The 14,041-nt window shown below is 36.6% G+C and overlaps 1 protein-coding gene across 3 annotated transcripts in view; it reads left to right on the top strand.

Annotated features, from left to right (window-relative positions):
* The window catches only part of SMC5 (structural maintenance of chromosomes 5), a 95,436-nt gene that overhangs the window by 19,072 nt on the left and 62,323 nt on the right, over positions 1-14,041 (top strand). For all 3 annotated transcript variants that reach the window (XM_032306542.1, XM_032306543.1, XM_032306540.1), the window contains exons 4-8: positions 7,068-7,230; positions 8,348-8,482; positions 10,232-10,372; positions 11,708-11,869; positions 13,204-13,275. In XM_032306542.1, the coding sequence (XP_032162433.1) occupies positions 7,068-7,230; positions 8,348-8,482; positions 10,232-10,372; positions 11,708-11,869; positions 13,204-13,275 (673 nt within the window). The remainder of the gene's footprint in view (positions 1-7,067; positions 7,231-8,347; positions 8,483-10,231; positions 10,373-11,707; positions 11,870-13,203; positions 13,276-14,041) is intronic.

Below are 14,041 nucleotides of genomic sequence, written 5' to 3'. Positions count from 1 at the left end.
TTGTTGACTGTTTCCTTTGCTGTGCAAAAGCTTTTGATCTTGATGAAATCCCAGTAGTTCATTTTTGCCCTTGCTTCCCTTGCCTTTGGTGATGTTTCTAGGAAGAAGTTGCTGTGGCTGAGGTCGAAGAGGTTGCTGCCTGTGTTCTCCTCAAGGGTTTTGATGGATTCCTGTCTCACATTGAGGTCTTTCATCCCTTTGGAGTCTATTTTTGTGTGTGTTGTAAGGAAATATTCTAGTTTCATTTTTTTTGCATGTAGCTCTCCAGTTGTCCCAACACCATTTGTTGAAGGGATTGTCTTTTTTCCATTGGACATTCTTTCCTGCTTTGTTGAAGATTAGTTGACCATAGAGTTGAGGGTCTATTTCTGGGCTCTCTATTCTGTTCCATTGATCTATGTGTCTGTTTTTGTGCCAGTACCATACCGTCTTGATGATGACAGCTTTGTAACAGAGCTTGAAGTCTGGAATTGTGATGCCACCAACTGTGGCTTTCTTTTTTAACGTTCCTCTGGCTATTCGAGGTCTTTTCTGGTTCCATATAAATTTTAGGATTATTTGTTCCATTTGTGTGAAAAAAATGGATGGTATTTTGATAGGTATTGCATTAAACGTGTAGATTGCTTTAGGTAGCATAGACACGTTCACAATATTTGTTCTTAAATCCATGAGCATGGAATATTTCTGTTTCTTTGTGTCTTCCTCAGTTTCTTTCATTAGTACTTTATAGTTTTCTGAGTACAGATTTTTTACCTCTTTGATTAGGTTTATTCCTAGGTATCTTATGGTTTTGGTGGAATTGTGAATGGGATTGACTCTTTGATTTCTCTTTCTTCTGTCTTATTGTTGGTATATAGAAATGCAACTGATTTCTGTGCATTGATTTTATATCTTGACACTTTACTGAATTCCTGTATGAGTTCTAGCAGTTATGGAGTGGAGTCTTTTGGGTTTTCCACATAAAGTATATCATCTGCAAAGAGTGAGAATTTGACTTCCTCTTTGCCGATTTGGATGCCTTTAATTTCTTTTTGTTGTCTGATTGCTGAGGCTGGGACCTCTAGTACTATGTTGAATAGCAGTGGTGATAATGGACATCCCTGCCATGTTCCTGAGCTTAGCGGAAAAGCTTTCAGTTTTTCTCCATTGAGAATGATATTCGCTGTGGGTTTTTCATACATGGCTTTGATGATATTGAGGTATGTACCCTTAGTCCCTACACTTTGAAGAGTTTTGCTCAAGAAAGGATGCTGTACTTTGTCAAATGCTTTTTCAGCATCTATTGAGAGTATCATATGTTTCTTGTTTTATCTTTTATTAATGTATTGTATCACATTGATTGATTCGTGGATGTTGAACCAACCTTGAAGCCCTGGAATAAATCCCACTTAGTCATGGTGAATAATACTTTCAATGTATTGTTGGATCCTATTGGCTAGTATTTTGGTGAGAATTTTTGCATCTCTGTTCATCAAGGATGTTGGTCTGTAATTCTCTTTTTTGATGGGATCTTTGTCTGGTTTTGGGATCAAGGTGATGCTGGCCTCGTAAAATGAGCTTGGAAGTTTTCCTTCCATTTCTGTTTTTTGGAATAGTTTCAGGAGAATAGGAATTAATTCTTCTTTAAATGCTTGTTAGAATTCCCCAGGGAAGCCATCTGGCCTTGGGCTCTCGTTTGTTGGGAGATTTTTGATGACTGTTTCAATCTCCTTACTGGTTATGGGTCTGTTCAGGTTTTCTATTTCATCTGGATTCAGTTATGGTACTTTATATGTCTCTAGGAATGCATTCATTTCTTCCAGATTGTTAAGTTTGCTGGTGTATAGTTGCTCATAATATGTTCTTATAAGTTGGTTGTGATCTCTCCTCTTTCATTCATGATTTTATTTATTTGGGTCCTTTCTCTTTTCCTTTTGATAAGTCTGGCCAGGGGTTTATAAGTTTTCTTAATTCTTTCAAAGAACTAGCTCCTAGTTTCGTTGATTTGTTCTGTCATTTTTTTGGTTTCTATTTCATTGATTTTGGCTCTGATCTTGATTATTTCTCTTCTCCTGCTGGGTTTAGGCTTTCTTTGCTGTTCTTTCTCCAGCTCCTTTAGGTGTAGGATTAGGTTGTATATTTGAGACCTTTCTTGTTTCTTGAGAAAGGCTTGTATTTCTGTTTTCCTCTCAGAACTACCTTTTCTGTGTCCCACGGATTTTGAGCAGTTGTGCTTTCATTATCATTTGTTTCCATGAGTTTTTTTCAATTTTTCTTTAATTTCCTGGTTGACCTATTCATTCTTTAGTAGGATGCTCTTTAGCTTGCATGTATTTGGGTTCTTTCCAACTTTCCTCTTGTGATTGAGTTTTAGCTTCAGAGCACTGTGGTCTGAAAATATGCAGGGAATGATCCCAATCTTTTGGTACCTGCCAGTTGATACATGATTTGTGACCCAGGATGTGATCTATTCTGGAGAATGTTCCATGTGCACTAGAGAAGAGTGCATATTCTGTTGCTTTGGGATGGAATGTTCTGAATATATCTGTGATGTCCATCTGGTCCAGTGTGTCTTTTAAGGCCTTTATTTCCTTGTTGAACTTTTGCTTGGATGATCTGTCCATTTCAGTGAGGGGGGTGTTAAAGTCGCCTACTATTACTGTATTATTATCGATGTGTTTCTTTGATTTTGTTTATTAATTGGTTTGTATAGTTGGCTGCTCCCATGTTAGGAGCATAGATACTTAAAATTGTTAGATCTTCTTGCTGATCAGACCCTTTGAGTATGGTAGTGTGTCCTTCCTCATCTCTTATGATAGTGTTTGGCTTAAAATCTAATTGATCTGATATAAGGATTGCCACCCCAGCTTTCTTTTGATGTCCCTTGGCATGGTGAATTGTTTTTCACCCCCTCACTTTAAATCTGGAGGTGTCTTTGGGTCTAAAATCAGGTTCTTGTAGACAGCATATTGATTTTTTTTTTTTAATCAATCTGATACTCTGTGTCTTTTGATTGGGGCATTTAGCCCATTTACATTCAGGGTAACTATTGAGAGAGATGAATTTAATGCCAGTGTATCGCCTATAAGGTGACTGTTACTGTATATTGTCTCTGTTCCTTTCTGGTCTATTACTTTTAGGATCTCTCTTTGGCTGGAGGACTCCTTTCAGTATTTCCTGTAGAGCTGGTTTGGTGTTTACAGATTCTTTTAGTTTTTGTTTGTCCTGGAAGTTTTTTATCTCTCTTTCTATTTTTAGTGATAGCCTAGCTGGATATAGTATTCTTGACTGCATGTTTTTCTCATTTAGTGCTCTGAATATATCATGCCAGTTCTTTTTGGCCTGCCAGGTCTATGTGGATAAGTCTGCTGCCAATCTAATATTTTTATCATTGTATGTTACAGACTTCTTGTCCCAGGCTGCTTTTAGGATTTTCCCTTTGTCACTAAGACTTGTAAGTTTTACTATTAGATGGCGAGGTGTGGACCTATTCTTACTGATTTTGAGGGGGGTTCTCTGCGCCTCCTGGATTTTGATGTTTGTTCCCTTTGCCACATTAGAGAAATTCTCTACAATAATTCGCTCCAATATACCTTCTGTTCCCCTCTCTCTTTCTTCTTCTTTTGGAATCCCAATTATTCTAATATTGTTTCATCTTATGGTATCATCTATCTCAGATTCTCCCCTCATTGTCCAGTAGTTGTTTGTCTCTCTTTTGCTCAGCAGCTTTATTCTCTGTCATTTGGTCTTCTATATCACTAACTCTCTCTTCTGCCTCATTTATCCTAGCAGTAAGAGCCTCCATTTTTTATTGTACCTCATTAATAGCTTTTTTGACTTCAGCTTGGTTAGATTTTAGTTTTTTTATTTCTCCAGAAAGTGCTTTTATATCTCCAGATAGGATTTCTCTAATATCTTCCATGCATTTTTTGAGCCCAGCTAGCACCTTGAGAATCATCATTCTGAACTCTAGATCTGACATATTACCAAAGTCCGTATTGATTAGGTCTCTAGCCTTTGGTACTGCCTCTCGTTCTTTTTTTTGTGGTGAGTTTTTCTGCCTTGTCATTTTACCCAGATAAGAATATATGAATGAGAGAATAAAATACTAAAAGGGTGGCACAGGCCCCCGAAAAATGTGCATTAACCAAATCAGAAGAGAACTCAGATTGTGGGGAGAAGGGTTAAAAAGAAGTTCAAAAAAGAATTTAAAAAAGAAAATATATGTATTTGACTGGTGAATAGAACAGAGCCACTCACTTGATTTTGGGAGTATTTTGGAGTATCTTAGAAGAAACTACCTCCCAAAATTTTAAGAAAGAAAAAAAAATACACACACACACACACACACAAATAAGGGTAAACATGGTGAAGGGATGGAATATGACTGTAAAGATGAAAATTAAAAAAAAAAATTTCTAAAAAGGGGCACCTGGGTGGCTCAGTGGGTTAAAGCCTCTGCTTTCGGCTCAGGTCATGATCCCAGGGTAGTGGGATCAAGCCCCATATCAGGCTCTCTGCTCAGCAGGGAGCCTGCTTCCTCCTCTCTCTCTGCCTGCCTCTCTGCCTACTTGTGATCTGTCTGTCAAATAAATAAATAAATCTTTAAAAAAATTTTTTTCTAAAAATGGAGTTGATAATTTAAGTTGGTTGGGAAAAGAAAGAAAAAGAAAGTGGAGAGAACTTGCTCAGGCTGGAGATTAGAACAAACCCTGTGCTAGATTTAGGGTATATTTTGATCTATTAGAAGAAGTTGTATCCCAAAATTTTGTAGAAGAAAAAACCCTTTCAGAAAGCGGTCCACTTTCTGTTTCTAGAATTGTTGCTCTTCTTCTCTTCGATCTCCTGTTGGATTTGTAGGTGCTCGGAATGGTTTAATAACGATCTAGCTAATCTCCTGCTACCTGATGTCATCTCAGCCTTCTCTTCCTCCCCCATCTTGACCTACCCATTCTAGGTCTTGAAAGATGTATTTGGTAGATATAAATTCTACATTGATAGGTCTTTTCTCAACACATGTGAAGTATAATTCCGTCTTCAAGTATGAATATAATCCTAGTTTCTTTGGCAGTAATTCTCTTTATCTCAAGTGCCTTTTTTGCGGGGGGGTGGGGAGGGGGTCATTGGTTTCATGTGGCTCAAGTGTCTTTTGAAATCCTGTTTTTGTTGTTTTATAGTTTCACATCATATATTTAGATGTGGATTTATTTTTTTTATTTATTTGCTTGGGATTTAATGAGCTTCTTAAATTTATGGTTTGGAAAATTCTTATCTATTATCTCTTCCTATATTGCCAGACTTTTTTGTCTTCTTCCCTTCTAGAACTCCTATTAGATGTTGGGTTCTCTTAGTCAGTCATCTGTGTCTCTTAACATTCTCCATATTTTTCATCTTTTTATGTCTTTGTGCTGCATTCTAGATCCATTTCCCTTTAGTTCTTCTTTAGATATAAGTAAATATTTTCAATCTTCTATTTCTTGAAATATAGTGAATTTCTTATTCTGTATTTGCCCATTAATTCAGTATGACTCTACTTTGTTATTTCTGCTAGTTCTTACTCTGGGTTTTGTTTTCATGTATGTGTGTTTCCAGTGAGCTGCCCCTTTCTCTTTGAACTTTGTGTTAATTTTTTGAGGGTAAAGGTAGATTCCTGCTGAGGGAATTTTCACTAACTTATACAACAGACCACTGGGTACTTTCAATCCAGGATCAAAATATACACAATTCTCAGTTTGTGCGTTTTGGAACCCTAGGTATGTCATGTAATTGACTTAAGTATACTAATATATCTGAGACTGGGTTGATGTTATTAACTGTCCTCAGGAGAAATTGTGGGTTGTTGTGTTTTTGTTTGTTTGTTTGTTTGTTTGTTTTTGCAGTTTAAGCCGTAGTTTGAGACAGGCAATTTACCTCACTGTCAATGGTGGTGGTGGTGGTGCTGGCAGTGGTGGTGATGGTGATTATAGAGTAGTTCTAGTTTACCCTTACATGGAGAGTATAGTCTTTTGGGGATGGTTTTTATTAGACTCTCGGGGCCTTTGTAGCTCCTCTCCTAGGAGATTATGGAAATGAATGTGTAAGGTTATTTGGTGGAACAGATACTCCCAAAGTAAAAGCCAGTTTTCATTTTTCAACTTCTGGATCTCCACCTGCCCTGGGATTTAGGCCAGATTTACTTGCCTTCATGCTAACTGATAAATGCATTTGTGAACATATTTTAATATTTCATTATTTGTAGTTCAGAACAAGACAACCAACAGAGTACTTCATTAGTCATTCTGCTGGAAATGAAAATTTAAAATTACTTTTTTTTAAAGTTCTAAAATCTTAATGTTTGTGGAGTGTTCTGATTACAGTATAGTCTATATACACGACATTTACAAAGTATCATTGTCATTTAGCCATTGAATACCAATAATTTATCTTTCTACCACATGCTGCTGATTCCCAGTGAAGAAGATGGATGGGAGGTGTGGAGCAGTAGTACTTCTAAAAGCAAGAAATAAGTAAATACCCTTCTTTCAGATTCTGTATTGCTTAATGTTCCTTTAAGAGGGCGTATGATATAGTCCCCTCTGAATTCAGAGTGGAGTACATGACAAGGAAGGCATGGGCTACCTGTATGACCAGGCTAGTTTTGATGTCTGGAACTGCTTATGCAAAAATTGGTTTTCATTCCTTTATCTTCCAGTAGAGGAAGTTACAGCACTTAATTTTGTATGGTTGAATATACCAATCCATTTTGAATTGCAGTCAACGCATGTGATTGGAGAATAATAATTAAAGGATAAATAACTCCAGATATGTAAATCCTCTGTCAGTGTTTGGAAATTAGTGTTGGCTTTGTTTTATTTTAATAGTTTAAATAATTATGATGTTGAAAGTGGTAACTTACCTGTGATCAGTTATGTATTATTACCAATAAATTATCAAGTTTTCCTTTTTTGGAGGGGCCAAAATTTCAAAAGGAATAAAAGTTATAATAATCCTGTCTGGCAACCTTTTTTGCAAGAGAATTTTGGAAATTATATTTCTAAAACGATATATGTATTTTGAACATAAAGATTTTTAAAATTATTTTTAACTAGGTTCAGAACTTCAGGAAATCTTGTAATTACCCGTGAGATTGACGTGGCAAAAAATCAGTCGTCTTGGTTCATCAACAAAAAATCTACAACCCAGAAAGTAGTAGAAGAGCAAGTTGCAGCCTTAAACATTCAAGTGGGCAATCTTTGCCAATTTCTACCTCAGGTATGAGAGAATTAAGTGTACACATGGTAGAATTTGTGTCCTCTTCATGTCATAGCAGAATCTAAATACTTTTCAAAGAATATTGTAATAGAGGCTATTTAAAGTAAGCCTCATAACTAATACTTTCTACTTTGTAAAAGGTGGCATTTCGTCTCATAATCTTATTGAAGTAATTTGGAAGATTTCAATTAATAAAAAGCTGAAAGTCTAAACTACAGAATATGGTAAAGGAAATAAAGTATTGTTTTTAAGTACAGCAACTTGCGTGTCCATGTGCTAGAGTTTGTAGGCACTTAAAATTTTGGTAATAACTTCTTAATCATGTTTTTATATAAAGTATGTGGTGTACTAAAACTCTTAAATCTATAGATGTACATTCTAAAACTTTGTTATATTTTAAATTTTAGTAAAAATACCCTGAAAATGCACATGAAATGTTAAATTTGAGTGCTGTGTAGTGACTGAATTATAGTTCATTTTTTCAATTCAGAAACAATGACTTAATTACATTTGTCCAAATTAAAAAAAAATTTAAAATTTGAAAGCATTGTTAGCTGATGTCTGATATGTCCAGAAGTAGTTGTTGTAAATATCCTTTTTCTTAACTTCTGACATTCCAGTTGATGTGTGGTAGATAATGGTTTCAGTCCAGGGAACTCTTTTTTATCTCCAAGCTATTTATTATATGTATATAAACACTTTACCCTAGAAATATCGACCTAGAAAATTTTAAAGGATTCTTAGATGACAATTCATACCCTTTATCATTTTAAGAAATAATATATGAAGGACAGAGTTTGTATATATTGCACATCTTAACAGTTTTTTTTCTTTTAAATGCGTTTCATTTTAACAAGCGTGATCGCTGAGTGAAATATGTTTTGAAGATATTTATGAATGGTAATAGTTGCAGAGCGCCTGGGTGGCACATTCAGTTACATGTCTGACTCTTGGTTTCTGCTCAGGTCATGTTATCAGGGTCGTGAGTTCGAGCCCTGGGTTGGACTCTTTGCTGAGTTCAGAGTCTGCTTAAGTTTCTCTGTCCCTCTCCCATTCTAACAAATAAGTCTTTTTTAAAAATGATAATAGTTGCTGATATTTAAGTTTTATGCTCTAGGATAAAGTTGGAGAATTTGCTAAACTGAGTAAAATTGAACTTCTTGAAGCTACTGAGAAGTCTATTGGTCCTCCAGAAATGCACAGATACCATTGTGAACTCAAAAACTTCAGGGAGAAAGAAAAACAACTAGAGGTATTTATAAACAGACAACTCATTTTTTATTGTCCCTGACTGATTTCCATATTTCACAGTGTGGTAGGGTGAATAGTAGCTCTGATTCATCAAGTGGCTTCATATATTTGTGGGTTTTTTCCACCTAGGATTGTATTGCTGACATACATTAAGTCATAGAAAGTGAGAATTGGAGTTGAAAAAAGTTTGAAAAATTTGACTACCATTTCTTCAAATACATGTTATTAATTGAACTTCTAAGGAACCAATAATGGTATTTTAAAGTATTTATTTCTCTCAGGAAGTTTCGGTATTATTCTTTTACTCATTCAGTATTTCTTACAACACCTGCCATATGCCAGGATGGTACAAGGCTTTGGGTAATATAGCAGTGAACCTGTAGCTTTTGATGTAGTGTCTCTGTTGAACCTGTTCTCATATTTTTTGAGTTGCAGGAGGGTAGACTTTGTAGAGAGCTCTGTGTTCTGTTGCCGTGTTGTTTTTATGTTCACCTTAAATAAACACATAGGCTATAAAAGGATATTTTAGTTTATCATTTGAAGAGGTGTTTTGTTTAACAAATCATTTTCGATGTCCCAGCCACTAAAATAAATTCAGTAAATTTTCATAAGATACCTTATAAACAGATGCTCTCTCTTCAATTGTAACTGTCCATACTTAATAATATGCAAATTATTATAATTTATTATACTTTTTCAGAATCCATGACCAAAGGAGTAGTAATTATTTTATGCTTTTTCAGATACTCTGTCCGTCTTTGTACCCTTGCCCCCCTGGAACAGTCTGATACAGTAGTCCCCCATTATTCACGCTTGTAGTTACCTGCCATTTCAATTACCCATGGTGACCTGTGGTCCAGAAGCAGATGAGCTGCCTGATATATATATATATGGTCACAAGGTCAACAGTAGTCTGATGTTATGTCACAGTGCCTCACTTCATGTCATCACATGGCATTTTATAATCTCGAATCATCACAAGAAGGGTGACAATAGTATGATAATATATTCTGAGAGAGAAGCCACATTCATTAACTTTTATGATTGCTTATTGTTACTCTGTTTTCTTGTTATTAGTCTCTTACTGTGTCTGATATGTAAATTAAGCTTTATCATAGGCATGCATGTACAGGAAAAAACAGTATTTATGGGTGTGGTACTGTCTTCAGTTTCAGGCATCCTCTAGTGGTTTGGGCCTCTATTCCCCTCAAATAAGGGGAGGGACTCCTGTACACCATCAGAAACTCTCTGAAATTAGTACCGTCCCCTGAAGGAATGTAGCCACTTATCCTGCTAGGTTTTGAGTACATCTCTGCATTTGTTAACTCAGTCTAAAGGGCAAATTTTAGCTTCCTTCATCTCATTTCTAAGTCCTAAGTCATGGGTATTCATAACATGCTAATTGTAGTAATGCTAGTTTTCACTTGTATATCACATTATAGCTTTTGTTGACCTTGCACTTTAGAGTGTGTTGCTTCTACCCTTGAGGTGAGTGGGGCAGATAGGTGTTTTTTCTTCAGGCAGGAAGAGGCCAGGCTTAGAGATGTGGTGGGGCTTCCCCACAGTCACCCAACTAATAAATCGCAGGGCCTAGACCAGAGCTCAGGTATGCATGTTAGTTGTACACAGTTCTTAGGAACGCCCGTGAAATTCTTTATTGTGAAATTTTGGTAGCATTGTTCATTTTCATCATTAAAGAATCTGACCTGTTGACTTTTCAGTTAAACTAATTGTTAAATATTTGTTTTAGACCTCGTGCAAAGAGAAAACTGAGTATCTAGAGAAAATGATTCAGAGGAATGAACGATACAAACAAGATGTGGAGAGGTTCTATGAACGTAAGCGACATTTAGATTTGATTGAGATGCTTGAAGCTAAAAGGCCGTGGGTGGTAAGTCTTAATTATTAGAGGCAAAATAGTGATGCTTTAACTAGCAGAAAAGCTATATAGAAGGTACTGATTGCTCTGTATTCAAATTAGGTGCTTTTGTTCATTTTTGCTTTATATATCATAATACATTTGGTATTATTGATGGTATTATGATATAGGTGTGTACTGTTACTGTTATTGTGTAACAAATAACAGTTGATGGTGCTCTTAACTCTTCCAGATTTGAATCCTCAACAGACAGTTTGTTTTATAAGATGTTAATGAGCTAAAAATGTTTACACAAAAAAATCTTTGAGTGTCCTCAGGTCACAGAGAATTTACTTGGTGTGTACCACTAATAAGTTCAGGTGCAGATGCAGCTGCGGGCTATGGACTAGAATTCTCTACTCCGGCTTCCTGAGTTTATTGGAGCTACTGTTCCTTTTAATCACTGTGCAGTGTATGGTTATTATTTATGACCACAGTTTGGGCTGAAGAGTCCCATTTCCTCAGTGCATTTCTTTTTGACGGGCAGAACAAAATAAGAAAGTTTTATCATGTTTGTTCCAGGGTTAGAATGGAGGTAATTGTTATTAAAATGGAAAAACACGTGGCTGTATTTGTGGCCTTTCTCTGCCACCCCCTCACCCTACCCTGTCCCATAATTCCATTATTCTTGAATTTTTTGCTTTACAGCTTGTTTTGACTACATTTTCCTATGCCCATTATTACTCTTAATCTACTTTTTCTTTCTCCTTTAAAGTCTTTTGGTTTATCTTCTTCTTTCTTAGATCGATTTCAATCTTTTTTTCTTTTTTAAAATTTATTTTAATGTTTGTAATCTTTTCTTCATCCCATTCTTACTGTATGCTCTCTGAGTACTGCACTTACTTTTGTTTTTTAGCAAACATTAATTCCTGTGACATGACAAGCATCGTTTTTACCCACTTTTTTTTTCCTTTTGATCCATTTTTCCTTTGTTTTTTCATTTTTACTTTTTATAACTGAGTTTCGTTTATTTATACATTCTCATATCTCTTCTTTATCGAGAGACTAGAGGAAAACCTCATTTTAGTAGCAGTTACTGGGTAAGTTTCAGAACCATGGAAGTCGGAGTCCGGCCTAGTGATGGAGATAAATTGAGTGATTTTCAAGCAGAATTCTTAATAAGTCATTGTTGGTATTCGCTATTTCTGAAGTTGTTTCAGAGGGTAAATTTTATATGAGTAGTCTTGCCAAAAGGATATCAAGACAAGTCTTTTCATAGGTTTGGTTTCTGCCTGCACTTTGGTTTTAGTCTATGTGTTAATTTAAGCTAGTAGTGCGTTAACTTCTGTTTCCTGAATTAATTGCAAGGAGTATGAAAATGTTCGTCAGGAGTATGAAGAAGTAAAACTAGCTCGAGACCGAGTGAAGGAAGAGGTGAGGAAACTTAAAGAAGGGCAGATCCCTATGACCCGTCGAATTGAAGAGATTGAGAGGCAGCGTCAAGTGTTGGAGGCTCGAATCAAAGAGAAGGTACTTTGCTGGCTCAATTTAGGATTTTCTGTATTTTATTTTATTTTTTAAAGACTTCATTTATTTGACAGACAGAGATCACAAGTAGGCACAGAGGCAGGCAGAGAGAGAAGGAGGAAGCAGGCTCCTTGCCGAGCAGAGAGCCTGATGCAGGGCTCTATCCCAGGACCTTGGGTTCATGACCTGAGCTGAAGGCAGAGGCTTTAACCCACTGAGCCATCCAGGCACCCCAGGATTTTCTGTATTTTAGCAAGTACAAAAAGTACTCTGCAGGTCTTCCAAGTAATTTTGTGAATTTACTTGTAGCTTTCGTTCGTTTTTTAACTCAAGTCTGCCACCATAGGGCTTTCGGGCTCCTAATTATCACGTTGGGCAGGTTGCTACTTTAAGATATTCCAGCATACAAAAGAGCAAACTGAAATGTGATTTTTTTTTCCCCCCCAAAGATTGTATTTGAGAGTGAGCAAGAGAGCGTGTGAATTGGGGGCAGAGGGAGATGGAGAAGCAGAATCCCTGCTGAGCCGGGAGCCCAATATAGGACTGGATCCCAGGACCCTGAGATGACCTGAGCCAAAGGCAGTCGCTGAACCAACCAAGCCACCCAGGCGCCCCCAAATCTGATTATTTTAATAAGAGAATTCAGAGTAGTATTCCTGGAAACATTGAATTTCTTCTATGAATTTATCATAGAAAACCTGATGTTTTTAGAATAAATAGTATAATGGCATATGGAATATTCCATTTATTAAAAATTTTATTTGAAAATTTTAAACCTAAAAATTTTTATGGTCATGGCTTTTAACCTTTAGGGAGATTTTGGAGTCCAAGATTTTGAAGAACAGTTTGAACTATTGACCCTGCTATCCTAATAGAATGTTTTTTTAGAATCAGATGAACTACCAAGAGATAATCCATGGGAAATGATAAAGAAATATGTATGTATATTGCCATGGCTATTTTTTTTTTTTTTTTTTTTTAATTTGACAGACAGAGATCACAAGTAGTTAGAGAGGCAGGCAGAGAGAGAGGAGGAAGCAGGCGCCCTGCTGAGCAGAGAGCCCGATGCGGGGCTCGATCCCAGGACCCTGAGATCATGACCCGAGCCAAAGGCAGAGGCTTTAACCACTGAGCCACCCAGGGACCCCCTATTTTTAATATCAGTAAATAACATTTTATAGATTTGTAAGTAAGTTAGTATTTTGGGTGGTAACTGAATTTGGTTTGGAAGAAATGAAAAGCCTTGTGGATTAATTTGATATTTGGGTTGGTAAGGCCTCATAATGGCTTGCTTAAGATTTTAACTACGTTCCCCTCCTTCTGGTTCAATCTTACAGGCAACAGATATTAAGGAGACCTCTCAAAAATGCAAACAAAAGCAAGATATTATAGAAAGGAAAGATAAGCAGGTAAGATTGTTTTGAAATTTTTACTATGGTAATGTGACTTAACTTTTGTGTTAAGGTCTAGATTATGGGACAACTTTTTGTTTGGAAATTGTATAAGGTCCTCCTCATTTTCCTCCTTAATCTGTGAGGGATACTAAGATTGGGAAGTAGAGCAGTTGCACAGAAGATAATGAGGAAAAATTCGCAAGACTACTCCTGGGCAGGCACTATGATCTTTGCAACTGAGTGGTTCTAGTTTATTGGAGTGATGGTAAAATTGGATGTAGTTATCTCAGTAGCAGAAATTAAATTTTAAGAGATATATTCTGTTGACATTAAGGGTAGGACGTTAAAAAGTCGATAATAAATTCTTTGTGCATGGGTGGGGCTTGATGGCAAAATCATATTAAGATGGCTGTGGAAGAAAGCAGACGTCTTGCATAAGAGATTCCTAGCAGTATGTGGGGTTTTTTTCTTCAGAGCCATTCAGAAACTGAAGTTTGAATGACCTTTCTTAGGAATAGACGTATAACTTGAAACATTACTGGTGGTTGAAGCATTATGTGAATCTTCCAGTTTTCAGCTTCACTCCTTTTTCTGTGCCTTTATCTTCAGATCCCAAGCGCCTCTCATAAACGGTGCAGAGGCTGAGCTGTCAGGGCTAAGTGCTCAGGGTATCTGTGCGGATGGGGTCTGGGGGCAAGGGGACAGGAGATGCAGGGCAGGGCAGTCCTGTTCTATATGTTGTTTTTTATACTTGACATGTCTGAGTTCTCCAGAAGTTCTG

The sequence above is a fragment of the Mustela erminea genome, chromosome 12 (assembly GCF_009829155.1).
Source record: "Mustela erminea isolate mMusErm1 chromosome 12, mMusErm1.Pri, whole genome shotgun sequence".
Taxonomy (NCBI): domain Eukaryota; kingdom Metazoa; phylum Chordata; class Mammalia; order Carnivora; family Mustelidae; genus Mustela; species Mustela erminea.
Note: the sequence above shows the minus strand (reverse complement) of the source record. Positions and strands in the feature narration are given on the sequence as shown.